This window comes from Neopsephotus bourkii, unplaced genomic scaffold (genome assembly GCF_033783945.1).
Source record: "Neopsephotus bourkii isolate Nb327-2 ecotype Australia unplaced genomic scaffold, CSIRO-AGI_Nbou_v1 NB_947, whole genome shotgun sequence".
NCBI lineage: Eukaryota > Metazoa > Chordata > Aves > Psittaciformes > Psittacidae > Neopsephotus > Neopsephotus bourkii.
Window position 1 is genome coordinate 359,555 of NW_026901441.1, and position 21,072 is coordinate 380,626.

General features: G+C 39.0%; 1 protein-coding gene across 1 annotated transcript; it reads right to left on the reverse strand.

The window, feature by feature from the left end:
- Positions 1 to 553: 553 nt before the first annotated feature.
- DDX43 (DEAD-box helicase 43) lies at positions 554 to 20,045 on the reverse strand. Its single transcript, XM_061358523.1, has 17 exons — positions 19,881 to 20,045; positions 19,290 to 19,345; positions 18,811 to 18,943; positions 17,323 to 17,430; positions 14,811 to 14,892; positions 12,990 to 13,146; positions 12,794 to 12,912; positions 12,427 to 12,537; positions 10,898 to 11,039; positions 7,297 to 7,397; positions 6,487 to 6,574; positions 5,590 to 5,717; positions 4,932 to 5,041; positions 4,076 to 4,214; positions 3,190 to 3,277; positions 1,254 to 1,388; positions 554 to 851 (listed from the first exon to the last, which is right to left on the reverse strand). The coding sequence occupies exons 3-16, from the start codon at positions 18,872 to 18,874 to the stop codon at positions 1,281 to 1,283; spliced, it is 1,545 nt and encodes a 514-aa protein (XP_061214507.1). The 5' UTR covers positions 18,875 to 18,943; positions 19,290 to 19,345; positions 19,881 to 20,045; the 3' UTR covers positions 554 to 851; positions 1,254 to 1,280.
- Between the last annotated feature and the right edge of the window lie 1,027 nt (positions 20,046 to 21,072).

Here is a 21,072-nt window from a genome sequence, read left to right on the forward strand (position 1 = left end):
TTTCTTAAAGAAGCTATGGGAAGTTAGTGTTCAAGGCCAGGTTGGACATGGCCTGGAACAACCTGTTAAGAGTGGGAATTGTACCTGCCCCTGTCAGGGGGGTTGGAACTAGATGATCTTTAAGGTACCTTCCGGTCCTAACCATTCTAAGTCCATATTTTTAGCTAACTTTTGAAGGCAAAATAACCTACTGCCTTAAATAATGCCCAAATTTCACCTCAATTATGAGCAAATAAAGAGGGAAGGTCAGAAAAACATCACATTAGATTCAGTTTATTAATTTTTCATGTACTTATAGGACAAATGACTAAACAAATTCAGACCAAACATCGAATGAAGGAATAGCTCCTTCCCATCTAACTTCTAAAGAGTGAAAGCATACCCCAGTAGAACCAAATCCAAATGTAAAATTCTAATCAATTTTATCCAAACTTTCAAACCTATGTTTTCTTCATAACTTTGTTAACATTGCTCTAGTAAACTCTTGTTTTAGTTCCTTAAGCAAGAAAATGACATCTATGATAACAAGAGTAAAAGCTATTTTTTTTTTCCCCAGCTGTTAGCCATGGACACCTATTTCTTGTTACACTCTCCTCCATTAAAAAGAAATATAGAATTCTTTCAAAAAAAGCTTGAGACATGTCAAAACAAAAATGTCTTTCAGTGTTAAGTTTTAAAATAAAAACCAAACCAAACTTGCTTCAGCAAACAGTTAATGCAAACAACAGTTTTCAAATAACTAAGTTATCTTTGGAAAAACTGCATGCCACCGGGAAGTGTGAGGTATCAATGCAAAAGTACATTTTGAAGCCATGCTGACAAATACTGCTTACATTCACTAATCCAGTTATCTGAAAATAAACAGAAAAATTGTATTTTACGTTCTTATATTAATATATTTAACTAAAAAACAAAGCAAAAACCCCCAAACCAAGCAAACCCCAACAAAACCCACAAACACAAAACCCAACAACCAAACCCACGGTATTTATTTTTTAACCAGTAGATCGTGGCTTTATAAATTATGCACATCACAAGAAAAAATATTTTCTTTTTAAATGAAATTAATTTTTCTTAAGTGAAAATAGTGTTCATGCTCAAAACTAGGTTTATTTCTGTATGAAGTTAAACCAGTTTTCTAAGCCACTTTTTAAAACATATTTTATTTAAATGGGACAGGTACAGAAAACAACTGAGAAAAGCAACTTCTAAATTCAAGCCCACAGAGGCTAGCACTAACTATAATCACTTACTCTGTTTCTTACTGCAGGGGATTACAGTTACCTTGAGCGCCTGCCCTGAGGTCTTCGTATATCCTTCCCAATTTCTTTTCTAATTTGAAATTCTTTGTATCTTTGTGCCATTGCAATAAGCTCATTAGGAACAACCTGATAAGAAAGTAGCACAAAAACAAGGCCAGTTTTATATAAATCGAAATTTTTAGACCTTGCTTTACAAAAATGCCATTGGTTTGTGTGCTCCCAAACTTGATTTTGTTATTTATCAGGCCTCTGTCACTTTGCAGATTGTCTTTCTGTAGAGATCCATGGAGAAGTCTTTTTACATAAAATTATACTCAAATATACTTACAAATAATCAGCACAGAGTCTCAGGATTTTCAATTACATATTTATGCTCAGATCACCCTATCTGACAACAGCATACAACCAGCTAATTAAAACATAAGTATTTCAGGCAGAAATGTATGTCAGTGATGATGAACAGATGAAAAAAAAAAATTGTCCAATGCCACTGTTGTGGCAGACATTAATACAATGTTTGCTGCAAAAAGCAGTGCAAGTGTCTGTACTGCCAGAAGAGGTTTTGGTTCACTCATCTATCAAAGCCAGCCTGGTTTGATGGTCTGCTACGGCATGTAACTATGCGGCAGGTAGGGATATCCAGCCCAGAATCAGTTTCCTGATCAGAGAGCAAGCTTACACAGTGCATGTGAGCACAGCATTAATGGGATTGCTCAGCCTCTGTGGTTTGTCTCCCTGTGACTGGCACAAACACAGTGCAAACAGTACAGTACAAACACTTCATAGTCCCCTTAGAAATGCCTACACCTGGCAATGCTTGAACAGGTGAAGAATGCAGCCAGGGCAGTATATTCCTCCAGTTTCCACTTCTTTTGCCATAATTCAGCTATGCTTGCCATTTGCTGTAAGCAATTTTTCTTAAACTGGCATGACCGTCAGTTTTCTAGCAGACGTTTTACGTGCTGAATTGCTCTTACTGGTAAACAACTGCCCTGGCTATCAGGAGTCTATGCAACAGGATGCATACGGAACAGTCTATTCTGACTCAGTTTTAGACATTGCTTAAAAATAAAGTGAAAAATGATGCATCTCTCTAGCTGAAAATCACTACAGACTTGTATCAAGAGAGAGAAGTAATGAGACAAAGCTAGTTTCCAGTTGAAACACTGGATGATTTTCTTTCTCAGCATCAGATCATCTCCTGCATCATGAAACAGTTACTCAAACTAACTGGAATTATCATGTTTGTAGTAAGTGGCATAACATCCTTCAAAGAGTTGTAAACTAGAAGATTCAGGGGAAGTTCTAACTCAAGAGTTTAAGTTCAAGTAAGCATCCACAATAACAACCACAGAGCCTAGGTAAAAGCAATTCAGCTTGTACTCAAACTCCCATCCCCCCAAATAAAGTAAAACAAAATAAAACAAAAAAAAACCCAAAAAACCCAAAACAACAACAACAAAAAGTAAAATTCCAGTCCTATTTCCCATACATCCGTAAGAAAAATAGCTTTGAAAAGTACACGCAGCTATCACAACCATCAGATACAATAAACTGAGAGATTCTGATACAAATATTGTTGGTATTTACACCTTCAAATAAGAACATGCATCCAGAAGTGAAATACAAACGGAATAAAATACTACAAAATAAAACAGGTCCTATTAATTGTATGCAGACACCCATGTGTGCTTATGTTAGTTACTTTTTCTCTGGATGTGGCAGGCTGTAAGTTTCTGGTTCTTTCTGGGACTAATCTGTAAGATAAAATACAGCTAAGGACAAGAGAGACTTAAGAACCCATTTTTTGTTTGAGGCACTATGAGCACTCACCAAGAAAAGTGTAAGTAGGCTTAGACCTTCACGAATCATTTCAGCTCGTAACCCAGAACCAACATAAATCTTACCCAGCAAGATGTATTCTTACTTGGTCTGCTCTTTCCAGAATTTCAATCAGCTCAGATGCAAACCTCCAGTTGTTCTTAGTGACAAGTGTTATTGCCTTCCCAGTACGTCTAAACAAGGAATGAAATAACCGTTGATCTCCAAAACAACTGCTGCTAAACTGTACCTACTGACCTGTACACTAATAAATTATACTACAGGCAATATTATTGAGCTGGTAAGTAAAAACTGGCTTGAGTATTTACTATGCACATGACAGAGAGCAACTTTTCATAAAGATCAGAATATGGCAATTCACCTAAAATGGAGCAAAAGCACAACTAATTTAGACTTTCAGACAATAAACCTAGCATAAAGACAACATATTTAAGTATGAAGAGATACGTGCTCATAAAATGATTAAAACAAACACATGTACAAGAAAAAAATAATAGAAAAAACAAACAAACAAGCCGCACTTGTGCCAACCTGAGAAAGCAGCATTCAAAAGTCTTAACACCAAACTACACCTGAAACCTTTAAATTTATGTATGTTTTTCCCAACAGGCCATCTAGAAAACTAAGCAACTCAGTGACTCATGAAGAAACAAACAAGGAAGTGACATTTCAGAATACCTACACAGACATTGTTTTGAGCTGTAATTTTCTGTACATTTAAACCAGCTTTCAAACATCCCTCTTTCCCATCCACTTCAATGAAGTAACAGAAAAACGGAAAACTTGTTTGCTTAATGGTGAACTGATTTCAAAACATAAAGCACTGTTATCTAAAACATACTTTGATAGACTCTGAAGTCTTCACTCTCCCACCCATATAAACAACTGCAGTTCTAGCATTTGACAAGAGAAACACCTGTGCAGTGCATAAAATATTGACAATATATTACTGTCTTTTTGTAAACACTTACCCTGCTCTCCCAGTACGACCTACTCGATGAACATATTCTTCAATGTTGCGCGGGAAGTCAAAGTTAAAAACATGAGTAATATCATGCACATCAAGGCCACGGGAGGCTACGTCAGTAGCTACCAGTATTTTGACTCTGCCTAAAGTAAATACAACAGAAAGAGAATGGGACTTCATGGAATAAACAGAAAATATGCTCCAGTCGATTGGATTTCTAGCATATAATGCACTTAATACAAACAGAAAAAAATGTTTGTTGCAAGTCATGCTGAGTTAGCTTCACATGCAAGGTGGTTAAGTAAGCACTCAAAATGTCATTTTACTATTATTTGTATTTCACAAGAAGAACAGCAAGGTGCAGAAGCAAGAAACATACCTAGCTGATATAAAGAGTCTGTAAAAATAACAGAAACTTCAACAACTTTATTCTCAGCTGACATCCTTATCATAAGACTACTCCATTCTATTAACATGTGAACGCATAACCCCAGTGTATAACCCCTACTGGCATAATCAAAAGCAGAATTGTTTCACTGAAAGCACCATCATTTGACACCTAAATTTACCATTCTGCAGACTGACATAATACTGACTTTTCCAGATACTTAAAAAACCAAAATAAGCCTTGAATATTTTTAATTCCTAAGACATTCCAAATTTTATTGAAGAGCAATTTGTTTTGGTTTTTGTTTGCTTGCTTGTCAAATTAACAAAGTAAACATATCATTCAGAGCTTTCTAATGTTATAATTTCTTTGGTACTGAAGAGACATGGCACTTACAAATAGACAAAGTTCTGCACATGACAAGCTTTATAAACCTGGGCTTAAACAAATGAGTACTTTAGTACAAACCTACCTTTCTTGAAGTCATCTAAAGCCTGCTCTCGGTCCCACTGTTCCCTGTTACCATGAAGCGACTGTACTGGAATTCCTTGGAGACTTAAGTCACTTGCTAAGTCATCAGCTCTAGGATGAAGTAAAACAACGGTTTTTAAAAGAAGTGCAGAATCTAGATTTACATCCAAAAGATAATGTGACAATAAGAACTAAACATGTGCCAAAGGACAAAACCGCAGCTAGGTTGGCTGATATTTATTATGAAAGAGTATGAAGGCAGGACTATGCTCCACATAAATTTTTGCTTTTATTTATGTATAAGAGAAATAACAGATTACTATTTTGTGTTGTTCACTCAAAAAGCTCAGGTTTGGTAAAAAAAAGTGCTGCCCCCACACTGTGTATGGAAGTAAGCAGCACATCACATTAACCAAGAATCTTAACACCTCCTTTAACTATGTGAAATTGAGATTTACCACCATTAATGACATAAAAAAAAAAAATTAAATAGAAACTACCAGTCTGTCTGAAGGAATGACTAAATAAGTAAGACTATTACTACTACCCACACGTTGTTGACAAAAGTTGTTACACTTCGTAATTACTATGTAAGAAACTATCCAGTATTTCTGTTAGAACACAGTGAAGAGATGTAATACTGGGAAGTGATTACATACGTAAGTTTTTTTCCCACAAAAATTATGACCTTGTCTTGCGGCTTCATAGACTCGATGAAGCATTGCATGAAAGCTCTCTTTTCCTCCTCGGCAATAACAACAACTCTCTGTTCAACCGTATTTACTGCCTGTTACACAGCAAAAAGGCATGCTAAGTAACAGATGAAGAGTACATTTTTCCCCTATTTCTATCTAAAAGTGTACAGGGTACTAAGTTTTCTTATTCTCTATCATGAAGAAAGAAAAAAGGGGAACTGAAAGGGGAAAAAAAACAAAACCTCTCATAACTTAAGAACCAAACTTCAAGCAATCTCTGCACCAGGATGTGGAGATCTTAACAATTCTGTAAATTCTGCTGGTACTGAAGCCAACTGAAGTGGCAGAAGCCTGACAAGTATGCAAGTACATATTAGAAGTTTTGGACTTTGAAGACAGTTCTTACAGTAATGCACATGCTCCTGCTCTAGACAAAAGCTTTCCAGGAGTTTAGTATAGAGCTTTCACTTTGTTTTGAGAAAGCAGTAGTTAAGAAACACAGATCCAGATAAGGATCTGTAAGCATTAAAATTAAGATCTTCACAAGGAAAACGTACTTAAGGAACAGAAGTGAAGACTGCAAGAATAAGGGTTCAGGCAATAACATGTGCCACTCCAAAGTACATTATTCAAGTGTCAGTTTGACTGATACTTGTCACTTGTGCTGTCTTCAACTGAAGATCTAGGACTTTAAGATCTTGTTACAGGAACAGAAGAACAAAGTTCTTCTCTACTTGCTTTAAAAAGAATAATGTGGAGCTATTGTTTTGACAGTTTGGATTGATTTTAAGGTTGCAAGCAAAATATTTCCTGGTTTGACTGTAGGTTCTTCTTCAAAAGGAAAAAAAAATAACAACTTACTGTTAAGTCAAGAGTGCCAACATATACAATCATAGGATTTTTCAAATAGGATTTTGCTAGGCGACGAACACCATCAGGCCAAGTAGCACTAAACAGGAAGCAAAGAAGAATAAAACCCCACATGACTCACTAATTTAATCTCATTCTTCTTTCTTTTCTTATACACCAGTGAAACACTTGAGTATGCAGCAACAGTAATGAGCTTACATAACATTGAGAAATCATCTTATTAGTAAACAGCGCTCAACCTTTAAAGATAACTTTCTAGGTTAAAAGTACAGCAAAAGTTATGGAGCCTTTCTAATGAAGCCAAAAGTGAGTTTTGTATTTCAGTGACACCTAACAAGCAAGTTCCTAGTAGTTTTCTAACCTCTAGAACAGCTGAAAATTTATTATTGGGATATTCTACTGTTAAGATCCCAAAAGCTGCATAAATTTAAAATGAATCCAGGTACAGACTGTACAGATACTGATCAGAAGGCTAGGATACACATTTGGTTGAAGTTAGCATTTCAAATTGATACAGCAGTTCTAGCACTCCCAGGACATGTTCCTTTTCAGGAAGAACTCAGTTGGGTTTTTTCTGTAGTTGATGTAAAACATCAGAAAAGGGGTATGAAATGAAATAAAGTTATCAAATGACTCATTAAGACAGAACTGGAAAGAAAACTGATGCCATTATGCACCATAAAAGTTCCCACTTAGGCTGGTACAAGTTTTAATAAAACTGAAATATTTATTCCAAAGTTAACCTGTTCAAGTCCTGATGTTTACAGTGTTCAAGTACTGAGCACTATTACGTTTACACACCTTGTCATAACAGTTTGTCTGTCAGGCCGCACATCTATCAGGATCTTCATAATCTGAGGTTCAAATCCCATGTCCAACATTCTGTCAGCCTCATCCAAAACCTGTTCTGAACAAGTTTTTAGTTCCTTAGGTAAGGGTTTCAGCAAGACAATACAGAGCAGACCATTTAAATGGTACCGGTTTTAATTGCAGCATCCAATCCATAATGTATTGCAAAATTTGTTCAACTTCTATTTCACCTCTTCGATTTCCTTGAAGCCTTCTCATTTCAAAATACATTTGTGGGCAAACCAAAAAAAATCCACAGCACCTTTGACAGCACTTAACAAAGGAAAAAACAACTGTTTAACAATAATTTGGTTGGTGCATAAAACTAAGCACAGTATTAAAAGAAAGCAAACAACAAAACCAACCAAACACAAGGGAGGGCAGAGAAATGGGAAAATAGACACTTCCCACTCCCACCCATACTTTCACTTTACAATTTAAAGGCCAAAAAAAAAAAAAAAAAATCTCACTTCTAACTTGATACAGATCTTACACCAGGCCAAAATATCAGTTATCAATTTATTTTCTCATCAGAAGTAGGAAATAAGCCAGACTGTACATTCTGGCTCACACTAGGACACTACAAAATTCAAACCCATTTCATCTGGTAAAAAAAAAAACGAAACAAAACCAAACCACAGAAAAACCAAAAGAGAACAAGTGAGATGAAGGCCCGAGTAAAACTATTTGGAACTAGTTTATTTTTCTAATATACAAGCATGCTTGTGGCTGTTTTCAGAGTCCCACAGAGGAAGAAGGCTGCCATCCAAGACTAATTTTTCTCCTTTAATTTTCAAATAGTGTTTATATAAATCAAAGTTATATGGCTCACGCTTTTACATACTGACATTTTATAGTCACTTATGTGGAAGCATAAGACTTTGATGATAATGCCATTCTGTCCCGATTTTGCTGTTGCATTCTTTTCAGATGTTTTATTCCATTCAAGATTTTTAGTATATTACCTATGTAAATCTCTGAAATAACAGATCGTCAGCTGAGAGACAGAAGATAAGAATTCTATTTCTTGGTTTTCGAAGGACTCACAGAGATTTCATTAACTACTTGGATTCTAATACAGTGGCAGGACTGAAACATCATTAATTGTGTATACAGAGCTGTCTATTATGCCCCTTGCAGAAGCAGCAGCTTTCTAAGTTATTAAGCACACTGATACTTTGCTGGAAAGAAAGAAGAAAAAAGTATGTATGCATATTAGCCATCTCCGAGTAGTTGAAATTCACTCTCCTTATTTCTGATAGCTACTTAATAAAGAACAAAGACTATAATATGTAGAAAATAGATATTAGCACTATTTTTTCCAAATAGCTCACCTCACAGCCAGGTCCTGATTTATAAGCTAGATCTCCCCCCAGCTGACATAATCTTAGGTTTCGTGTTATCTACACATATTTACTTGCTAATATTATTTATTTCAGTTCTGCTTCTTGCCAAGAAATTCTAACAAGCCAGTTTTTCATGTAAAAATTATTTTCTTCCCTCTGTTTTAAAGAAGTTATCAATAAGTTTTGCACTAGTTTTTGTATCTGAAGAATAAAAAAATTATTCCTATCAACCTTCTATGCCCTACTTCACGTTGGTTTTTTTTTTTTAGTATATATTTTCTCCTAAATGCTTCCCAGTAATTCATGTACAACTCCAATTTCCTTACTTCTGCTTTATGAGCATAAGGTCAAAAGAAAAAAAATCACTCAGATTACTGATGAATGAATAGCAATTTATACCAAACACAGAACAGAAAGCAATCTTCAAATGACATGTACTGCAAACAATCAAAAGGCTGTGACAATTTCCCAGTCTTTCTTCTGAAATCATAAAACCCAGCCTATCTTGAATAAATAGGTTCCTAAAAAACTGAATCGATACTGCAACAACTTGACAGTTCTGTGAGGCAAGAAGACAAAATTCCCTGCCTCCAATTCACCTAATGTACTATATTATACAGTCTATATTCAAACCTAATTGACTCTGACAGTTTGGGGTTCTGTTTATTTGTTTTAAACAAACAATTGTATTCTGATTTCTGACCTTGGAAGTCATTTGGAAAACAATTATATCAGCAAATAATACTTGCGCACTTTGGGAGCATTCATAAGACTCAGTGTCTTTAAATCAAAACTGTAAAAGAAGCTCTTGAATGAACAGTGTTCTTGAAATCTAATACCACTCTTTTCTCTGAAATAAGGCTGCAAAATGAAACTTTTTATTTTTTGAGGGGGGTGCTTAAGATGGAAAAAAGAAGCTGTGGAAATGGAAAGCGTCTTATATATCTAAAAGTACAAGAAACTATGAGGAAAAAGATATAGTAACATTAAAAAGAGCATTTTGGATGTCCAGCTTTTCAAATACACCTAAAGAAGCACAGCATTTCCAAAAAGTCTTAGGCAGGAGACAACCACTTTGCAAATCACGGTCCTTGCACTGGTTTCAATCTTCTGAAAATATTTAACTTCTAGAGGTACAACAAACAATGTTCTTCTCCTGCTTTACATTATGAGGTTTTTCAATTAGATAGCTTATTTTTAGCTATCAAACTTAATAATATCATACTATGGTATACCTTGCATATACTGAAACATCCAGTTTTGGTTACATACATATTCTTTGCTTTAGAAAGAACTGTGTGCTTGTAATATGACCGTACTCCACCTTGGTAGAGAAAGATTATTGGTGTTCCTACAGTTCTCAGAAAGAAGGTTCTCAGGCCTTTCTTTCGTCCTTAGTAATTATATGTTACTCTCCTACATGAAACTACTCTCATGTCTCCCAGTAATACTCTTTTTTTTTTTTTTTTCCCTAATGATACTATACCACCGCGGGCCTTGCCAGTAAGCTCACAACTACTAACTAGAACCGGAGCTAACTTTCTTCAGTACGAGTATTTAACCCTTAGAGGGGAATAGGTGGAGAGAAGGGAGAAAAAGCAGGGCTCATTGTTAAATGCCATCAATTAAACAAATAACTTGGAAATAATTTGAATACATGCAAGTATTTTACAAAATAGCAATGGATTTAAGCACCCAGCACAGAAAAAGGCAAGAATTAAATGAAGACATAAGGATTCATAACAATGTTTACATGGCTATTTTCCCTGAGATCAAAAGAAAGTCAGTCACCCAAACATTTAAATATCTAACTCTGGTGCTTGCTGCACAAGTTCTAAGAACATGAGTCACTGGTAACCATTACAAGAAAAGGAAAAGAAAACTTTGAAAAGGCATTTCATCCATTAATAACTGATCCTGACAAAACTTGCTTCAAAACATCAAACTTGACAAATAAGAGATAACAATTTAGCATCTTTTAAATGCTTACTGTACTAGAGGCCTGTTTTATTTTTTTAGGGAATATTCCACATCTGCAATGCAATTATGGTAAGTACGAATCATCCCTCCAACACCAATCTCAATGTTAAGACCTATCGTGAATTTAAGACTTAAAAAGTTCAGAGAAAACTTCATTAAAGCTTAAGTTCACACCAAATCAACCATTACCCAACTGGTACATTATTCAGTCCGTATCAGCTACTTGCCAGGTATGTTATGCTCTTCAAATTTATGAAGTTGCTCATTTGAAGATCATTCAGTCTGCCAGGAGTAGCAATAACAATATCCACACCTTTGGTAACCACATCTATCTGTCCTTTTCGGTCCCCACCACCATATATGCAAATACTGAAAAACAAAGTGTTTTACAGAAGCAGCATATTAAGGTTCAACTAAAACCAACCTTTTCAACTAAAGTCAACCTTTTCAAACAAATGCCACCATTTCCTTTATTTTATAATGCATCATCAGGTATTACCAAAAGGAAGGAATACAGTAAGTGTGACTGACAGTATCACAGTAAATAATGGACTTAACACTGAATGATCCTCCCTCTGCAGTTCAGCAATACCTCTCTGCTGAAACTGTAGTGAACGCAATCACGAAAGTGACGAAGGTGTACGAGTATGTTTTGGGTTGTTCTGAAGATATTCACACCAAAACCAGATGAACATATGAAAGGATGCATGATTTTCTAAACAGTACCATCGAAAGTCAGACATGTTTTTGTTAAAACAAAGCACTCAATAAGGTATTGGGCTTACTCACACAAACTCAACATGTTCTGTAAAATTCATCAGTATTTTTGAGAAGGAAGCAGAATGTACATCTCAGTATTTGATGACTAATTCTGAATGCTATACAAAGCTATCAGAGAGCCCTGAAAGTTAAGTTTTGGAGTACAGTAATGTCTGTTTAACAGCTCAAATGAAGATGTACATTCTCAGGTTTGTGGATGAAACCAAATTGAGGGAAGCAGTCAACACAGTAGAGAGCTGTTATTCAGAAAAGCCACAAAAGGCTGGAGAAATGGGCTGACATGAATTCCATTAAGATTAACAAAAGCAAAGATGGGGAAGGAATTATCCCATGACTGAGGGCCAACATGCTATAAGATGGCTTTGCACAAAGAGTTGGGTGGGTAAGGAACTGCTCATTATCCAACAGTGTAACCCCACAGAAAAGAAAGCCAGCTGTGTACTATGGAGAAGGTAGCCAGAAGGTTGAAAGTGCTCTTTATTCTCCTTTATTCAGCACTTGTGAGACAACACCTCAAGCACAACACCCAGTTTTTGTACCCCCTGCCTCTATTACAAGGCACCTATATTCATACTGGAGCAGGTTCAGCAGGCAGCTACCAAGAAGGTAAAGGAGATGGGGTGGATTACGTGAGAAGCTGGTAACGAAGCTTGTTCAGCCTGAAGAGGAGGCTTGGAAAGATCTTATTGCTGTCTACAACTACGTAACAGCAAGGTGCTGAGGAGACAGCCAAACTCTTCTCAGCTGTCCACACAGAAAGATAAGAAGCAACAAAGCTACAATGCAGAGAACTCCAACTATGCAAGAAACAGACTCTCACTATGACAGTAGTCAAAAGAGGCATTCTAAAAACTAGGAAAATATGAACTCTGCAATTACGACCTTCACCTCCTCTCTTAGCAAATGCATTATTTTAGTAGGTGAATTAAGCCACAAGTGGTAGGAAAAAAACCCGAAACTTAAAATGCAGGATTACCTTTTAATTCCTTTGTATGTGTACTTCAAACATTCTGCCTCTACTTGAAGAGCCAGTTCTCGAGTAGGAGCAAGGACTAACATTCCTGGCCCCCCACGCTGATCTTTGGATCTGCAATAAGAAGGTCTAGAATGTGGGTGTAAGGTTAGACAAAATCCATCACACCTGATACCGAATGTTTTCATACTGTTCTAGACTTTCTCACCGCACTGCTAATTCAATCTATGGTAACCAATTTGGTACTTTTTCCACCAGGTTATAAATCATACAATTATATGAATTTTATTAGCTTTACTAAAAAGACATCATATGAGGGGTAGGGGCAGGGGAAAGTATCCACAGCTAAACAACTCAAGCATATACTTACACTGGTTGTGAAGTCAAGTGAATGAATCCAGGCATTAAGTATGCTAATGTCTTCCCAGTACCAGTCTGTGCTATACCAATAAGATCAAGTCCTTGTAGTATGATTGGCCATGCCTGGGACTAATATAAAACAACAAATACTTAAATGCACTTTTTCTCTAAAGCTTCAGTTAGAGTCATCAAAATTGAAGACATACCTGAATTGGCGTAGGTTTTTGAAAACCAGCTTTTCTTATATTAGCCATAATATCAGGATAATGCTCAAATACATCTTCAAACTTACAAACAGGATTGGGAATGCAGCGTTTTTCACCTTCTTTCAAGTCATCACAAATTATATTATTGTTTTCTTTCCTGTATAGAGTTAAAGAAGTGCAATTGCTTTAAAGTCTCGTTATCTGAGAAAGTAGAGCTAAAACAAAAGACTGCCTTTCTGATTTTTTTTTCAATTCCTGAAACAAAAAACTCCAAGTTCAGATTCCTGAATGAGACTTATAACTATTCTTCTAACTTTAAGAAAGACTTTTTACAAAAACACTTCTCCTGGAGGCATCGATTACCAGTCTTTCTTAAGAAAGACTATTGTGAAGTTATATATGGTTATTAACATGAACTGCAGTCCTGTCATATCAGGCTTCAATTATATTCTATTGCAAATTAGACAACTGTGTCAAGTTTTTAAACCTAAAGACAACCCAGAGCTCAGAAGAATGGACTGGACTTCTTTGCCAGAACCCTATATTCTGCCAAAAGCCTTCCTGAAATACTTTCAGAGCAGCTTTCTGGAAGCTCTGTAAAATACAAACAACAGTTTAGGAAAAAGAATCTAGTCAGCAAGACAAGCTCAGAAAAATACCCAAGCAAAACTCAATCCCCAAAACCAAACAACCGAAACCCAAAATGCAACACGCACAGAAAAAGCTACATTAAACACTGAGGTTCCAAGGCTCCTCTCAATTAAGAGATATTAATATACATAAGTAATTTATTTTCATTCCAGCCCTGTACTATTCTGAAGATCTATTCAGCAAATAGCTTTACTTCAAGCAGGAAGTGAGCTAAGAAAAACATGGGTAATTTGAGCTTTCCTCATGTTTAAAAAAATACATTTTCTTTTTTCAATTACTGTCTTGCCTTAAAGCAAACAGGTTAGATGAAAAAGGAAAAACATTCCTTTCTCTCACAAGAAAGTGCTCTTCCTTAACGCATAATCTGAACCTACATGAAAACATTCTGTTGCACTTGACTAGCTCTAACAGTAACACACACTTATACTTCAAAGAAACAGGCATCAGTTTCATACTTTACTCATTGTGGCAAGGCTTCCCTGATAGGCATGCAAGAGAAAAAAAACAACAGACACCACGCAAAAAAAAAAAAAAGTAATACAAGGTAATGCTTCAAGAATGTTCGCCAACTTCATCAGAACTACTGAAAAGGACGAAACTTATCATTGCCTGAACTGAGTCACTTGGAACAGATGATCTGATTTTCTTGAAAAGTAATGATGTAGATTGCTGGATCAAAATGAATGGATACAGTTAACTGAGGCATGTATTCACCAAGATGTACTTGTAAAGACAAGATAAGACAAGTAGGAAAGCAACAGTAACAGAAGTTGAAATTTGTTTTGAAGACAGTATTTGACTAAAATATATGGAGAAGAAAATGGCATCCAAGAAGTATTCAAGATGTGAACAATCACATTTGGAAGGACCTAAAAAATGTGAACATGCTGTCTCATTAAATGTAAGGAATATCCAAAGGCCATTGAACTGTCTGATTTATTTTTTCCCCTCTGAAAGTCAACCATATAAAACACTTGTAGAGAAATTTTCCAAGCAACTAATATAATCTCATCTGGTAAACATTGTTTAATTACTAAGAAAGAATTCCAAGTTATTACAAGACCCTACCATTAATGCTGCTGTCTCAGTAGTTTATCATCCACTTTCTGGGCTTTATACTTTAATAGCAATTCCTGCAAAAAAGATGATTCCTTATAGAAAAGGTCTTACCGCCACAGCTCCACTTCTTCTGGTGACATAGATGCTGTCTTTGATGATTCTTTATAGAAGTTTTTCTCTATTGGAGGCAAGTCTTAAACAGTCGGGAAAAGTAAACTTCAGTACATGCAAAACAACGGCTTGCCTGCATTTCAAGTTCTAAAGTAATTTCTCCTAATGCATACTATAATATTTCATTGAATCACAGAATTGTTTGAGTTAGAAGAGACCTTTAAGATCGCCCAGTTCCAACCCCTTTACATGGACAGGGACGCTTTCCACTAGACCAGGTTGCTCAAAGCCCTGTCCAACCTGGCCTTGAACACTGCCAGGGATGGGGCAGCCACAGCTTCTCTGGGCAACCTGTTCCAGTGTAAAGCCATTCCTGCTTGTCACAGAATCATAGAAGAGTTTGGGTTGGAAAGGACCTTAAGACCATCAAGTTCCAACCCCCCTGCCATTGGCAGGGACACCTCACACTAAACCATATCACCCAAGGCTTCATCCAACCTGGCCTTGAACACTGCCAGGGATGGAGCATTCACAGCCTCCCTGGGCAACCCATTCCAGTGCCTCACCACCCTAACAGGAAAGAATTTCCTCCTTATATCCAATCTAAACTTTCCCTGTTTAAGTTTTAACCTGTTACCCCTTGTCCTATCACTACAGTCCCTAATGAAGAGTCCCTCCCCAGCATCCCTATAGGCCACCTTCAGATACTTTCCAGTATCTGTGAGGTCTCCATGCAGCCTTCTCCAGGCTGAACAGACCCAACTTTCTCAGCCTATCTTCATACAGGAGGTGCTCCAGTCCCCTGATCATTCTTGTGGCCCTCCCCTGGACTTGTTCCAACAGTTCCATGTCCTTTTTATGTTGAGGACAGCAGAACTGTACACAGTACTCCAAGTGAGGTATCAGGAGAGCAGAGTAGAGGGGCAGGATCACCTCCTTCAACCTGCTGGTCATGCTCCTTTTGATGTAGCCCAGGATACAGTTGGCTTTCTGGGCTGCAAGTGCACACTGCTGGCTCATGTTCATTTTCTCATCGACCAGCACCCCCAAGTCCTTCTCCACGGGGCTGCTCTGAATCTCTTCTCTGCCCAACCTGTAGCTGTGCCTGAGATTGCTCTGACCCAGGGGTAGGACCTTGCACTTGGCATGGTTAAACTTCATGAGGTTGGCATCAGCCCACCTCACAAGCGTGTCAAGGTCCCTCTGGATGGCATTCCTTCCCTCCAGCCTATCAACCGAACCACAGAGCTTGGTGTCATCGGCAAATGTGCTGAGGGTGCACTCAATCCCAGTGTCTATGTCAGCGACGAAGATATTGAACAAGACTGGTCCCAACACTGATCCCTGAGGGACACCACTCGTAACTGGTCTGCAGCCGGACATTGAGCCATTGACCACAACTCTTTGTTGTGGTCAGTGTTGGTCACAACAACTCTTTGGTGTGCAGCCATCCAGCCAGCTCTTTATCCATCAAGTGGTCCATCCATCGAATTGATGTCTCTCCAATTTAGACACAAGGATGTTGTGTGGGACAGTGTCAAACACTTTGCAGAAGCCCTGGTATGTGACATCAACTGCTCTACCCTTGTCCATCAGTTCCGTAGCCCCATCATATAAGGCCACCAAATTGGTCAGGCAGGATTTCCCCTTAGTGAAGCCATGCTGGCTATCACCAAGCACCTTGTTGTTTTTCATGTGCCTTAGCATGCCTTCCAGGAGAATCTGCTCCAAGCTTTTGCCAGGCACAGAGGTGAGACTGACTGGGCTGTAATTCCCTGGGTCATCCAATTTCCTCTTCTTGAAAATGGGGGTTATATTTCCCTTTTTCCAGTCGTCGGGAACTTCACCTGACTGCCATGATTTTTCAAATACGGTGGCCAGCGGCTTAGCAACTTCATTTGCCAGCTCCTTCAGGACCCGTGGATGGATCTCATCAGGTCCCATGGACTTATGCATGTTCAGGTTTTTAAGATGATCTTGAGCCAGACCCTCTCCTACAATGGGCCCAAGGTCTTCATTCTCACAGTCCCTGCATGTACCTTCCAAGACTTGGGTGGTGCGGTCAGAGCCTTTGCCAGTGAAGATCAAGGCAGAGAAGTCATTCAGAACCTCAGCCTTCTTCAAATCCTGTGTAGCCAGTTCTCCCAAGAGCTTCCAGAGGGGGCCTATGTTGTCCCTAGTCTGTTTTTTATTTGCTGTGTACCTGTAGAATCCCTTCCTGTCACTATATGCCCTTGTATTTAGAAATCTGTTTTTCTGCTGCAGCCACATACCAAACAACATTGTAAAGGGTGAAGCCAAAATACTAATTGAGTAGCAAGAACTACTTGGTTATGTAGGTCCTCCATGACCATGCTGAGAAATGCTGATGTGGTCATTTCATTGCAAATACTTAACTAACTTGGACACTGAAAGATTCCAATATCTCAAAGCAAAAATTAGAACATTTACACATTCAACAGATTTATTATATAAAGACAAGTACTAATACAACGGAAATTTTAAAACTAACCTGCCCACTTCATAGCTTCATATTTAGCTCTGTTTTCTCGAAGATAGGCCCAGTTAATCACTGATTGCGTTGGGTTATCTTCAGGCTTGATAGTGTGCAAGGTTTTTCCTGTTGTGAAAAAGCTGCTGTTTGATGGAATCTGTTGCAGGGTAAGTGAAAAATCCCCCTCAAAACAAACACCTTATTTTCTTTTTTTTTTACCATATGGCCTCTGAAGTAATTTTTAATAGACATGAAGCATTTAAATAGAAGATTCTTTCTTAGATCTTAGCCTGAAACATTAATAAAGTCTGTACAAATGCAGTTCTAATAAAAAAAAAAAAAAACCATTTCATCATCTTCAGCTAGTTAAAGAAAGCGGTGACAGGTTCTGAAATGCTGCTCCTCCAGCTCTAACGCTTGTTGTGCAGCAGGCTTTTGAAAAGCTTGTGAACCAGTAGATGATACGCAGACAGAAAGCTGTATTTTTAATAGCTACAAAAAGCAAGGTTTACTTCTAAAGTACCCAATGACACCACAATGAAGTCCTGGTGCAGTTACACTCTATACTTCTTTTTTGACGAGGTTAACACTTCACAAAGGTTTTACACTGAACATACAAATGGCAACACAATTATGTATTGATGTAAAAGCAGGAAACACATGGAAAACACAGTAACTCATACTAAGGAAACTTTAACTATTTCTAGCCTCTTGAAACATACTCATTCACCTTCTGTGGCACTTCTAAACTGAAAACTCAGAACTACCCCATTCCTTATTCTAATGCTGGAACACAACTCTCAGATCCCTTCTTCCTCATCAGTGCCTCAGATCAACAACTGTGGGTATAGTTTGCCTATACAAAAAGTCATTGGGAGCACACAGACAAATACCAGTAAGTAGCATCTCAACATACAATCATTACTTATAAATCTACGTAACTAACTTTAGACAATAAAGCCTAGTAAAGAGAGGCATGATGTGCAAGACCAAATCTTAAATGCCAACATCCCATGAAAGCAGTAAAAAGTCAGCACTGCCCATGCTATAAACAGTATGTTTGCCTTATACATTCATAAAAACTTATAGAGCTTTAACATTGCACAGATACTACTCTAAAACTTAAATTAGAGAAAATGCTTGTAGTCTGGAGAACCAGACTAATAATGCAAGATACCAAGTAGTCTAACATTCTGCATTCATTTAAATTGTTGAAAACACACAGCAACTCATTTTCACAAAAGTCTGGCCGTTTGAAAGGGGGAAACTTCACAACCAAGAAAGGAGGATGTCTAGATATTTCTGTTTTAAGCAGGTATGTCACTGTCCAAAAACAAAGTGAAAGTTAATTCAGTTCAGTAGTGTATTAATAATATAAAAGCCCTCCATCAAACTACCAAATACATGGAAAGACAATCCACAGTATTTTTTTAAACAAACAACCCCCAAACAATAACATAAAAACCACAAATTCCAAAGACACAAATCCCTAAACAAATTCCTTACCTTTCTCCCTCCCACCTCTATTGTAGTTTTGTCCAGATCTTGTAAGAGCATCATCAATCAACATCTTGGCTTTGTTTTGTACAGCAACACTGCCAAAAATCTTTACTTCAGCTTCATAGGCTCCCTTTATCACCTATGTTCATAAAACCTTACTGAGTTTTTTCAACACCACAATGACAAACTTTATATAGGAATATACACTTAAACAGTCTTTGGTATTTTTTTCCTGAATTTCAACTTCAGAGGGAATTAAAGGGCCTTTTCCCTTCTAAAAAGGTAATAAGGAAAGAGTATCAGTAAGCTTCTCAAGTCAAGCTGCACCCTCAATTACACTTCATTTTCACCAATTCTTGTAAAACAGTAGATTACAGCTATTGCAGCACACTTCAAGTTGCTGCATTAACTGATTTACACAAAAGCAAAACCAGCCACATTCACAACACATAGTCCAGGCCTTAATGACACACAGAACATGGTACCTTTATCCTGGAACCTGAAGAATCCTCAAGCTCTCTTATTTTACTTCCACCCCGACCTGTAATAAAGACACACTGCAAGTGTTACAGAGATTTAGGCCAAACTGCCAGAAACTATGCATAGTAAACGCTTAGCATTTTGGTTGTGATCAAACCCTGAGACCTTCACAGGAGTACCTGTATTCGTAAGTAAAACAACCGGTGACATCAAACTGCTGGAAATGCAGGTAACTTACGTGGCAATTAGCCAAATAGAAGGTGCATGGGGGTTGTGTGTGAAAGCACCTCAGATAGAGCAGCAAAATAACCTCAAGAGAGAATCATTCTTCCTCCAGACGAGAGGAGCTTACACTGCTGGCTATGAGAAGCAGACACCAAGCCAGCAACTTCAAGGAGGAAAGACTCAGCTACCCTGGCGAGTGGGAGAGCTCCACTCCTCCGTGCAGAGGGCAGCAGTGCACCTTCTCGGGGTGCAGAGGGAGAGGCAGGGGTCCACAAGAACGAACCTCTCTGCCGCCGGCTCCTCTCCTCCTCCCCCACCGGCTTACCTCAGCGGGCCAAGCGCCCGAGATGTGGGTGTGAGGCCGTTATTACCTATGAGAGCCCCGACCAGGGCGCTATCGAGGTGGAAGCAAAGGGGCGCTGCGGCGTCACCACGCCGGCTGGCGGTAGGTCGGGACCGCCACTGCCGCGCCGCCTTCCCTGGGCCAACGGAACTCTCAGCGCCTCGAGGCTCCCACTCCTCCTCTCCGAGGCCGGACGCTGAGGCGGCCGCCACCGCCGCCGCCTCCGCATCCTCCCGCCGCCACTCAGAGCTCCTTCGTCCGCCGCCGCCCACTATGGAGGCGTGACTCTGCGAAGGGGTAGGCGGCGGCTGGCGCAGACACCCAGGAGGAGATGGCGGCTGACCCGTACCGACGTCCTCATCGCTGCCCGTGTCCCAGTCAGACATGCCAACAGCCCCGTTAGCCGCCGCTGACCATGTGCCAGGCCTTACCGCGCTTTAGGTTAGGAGCAAGCTGACTGGCCAGGGCGGGCCGCTCTCTAGCAGTGATTGGCTGGCTCGGAGAGGGGAGAACCTATGGCCGTCCTCGCTGAGTCCGGGGCTGAGCTCTCGCGGGCTCCGCGCTCAGGGCCGCAGGGTCCTCAGTCCTGATTTCTCACTCCCTTACTTCCCTGTGTCGGCCTGGGGGCAGCCCTGGATGGGCTCCACTGGGGAGGAGGAGGCAGCGGTGTTTTAGGAAGGGAGGGAAAGAAGTCGGTCCTGAACGTGTGGGAAGGCCCAAGTCTGTAGGGTGCAGGGGGAGAAGGCAGGCAGCCTCAGAAAAGGCTGGGGAGGGAGGGTGGCACCGGTTTTGTTAGGTGTCTAGACTAGTGTCATGCTGATACATTGCAGCCTGAATTTTTTAGGGAAGTCATATTTAAACTCAAATTAAGGTTTAATGATGCTTTAATGAAGATATTAGTTTGACCGAAGGTACAAAAACTGGTACAATATTGCAAACAGAATCACAGAAGGGCAGAGGTTGAAGGGACCTCTGGAGGTCATCCTGTCCAGTCCCCTGCTCAAGCAGGGACACCAAGAGCTGGCTGTCCAGGACTGTGTACAGGTAGCTTATAAGTATCTCCAAGGATGGAGACTCCACAAACTCGCTGGGTAACCCGTGCCACTGCTCGCTCAGGTTCACAGTGAAAAAATAAAATATCCCTTTTAGGCATGGTACAGGGCTGAATGGTGAACACTGGTGAACACTGATGCACTTTATGGGTGACATGGCTGCCTGTG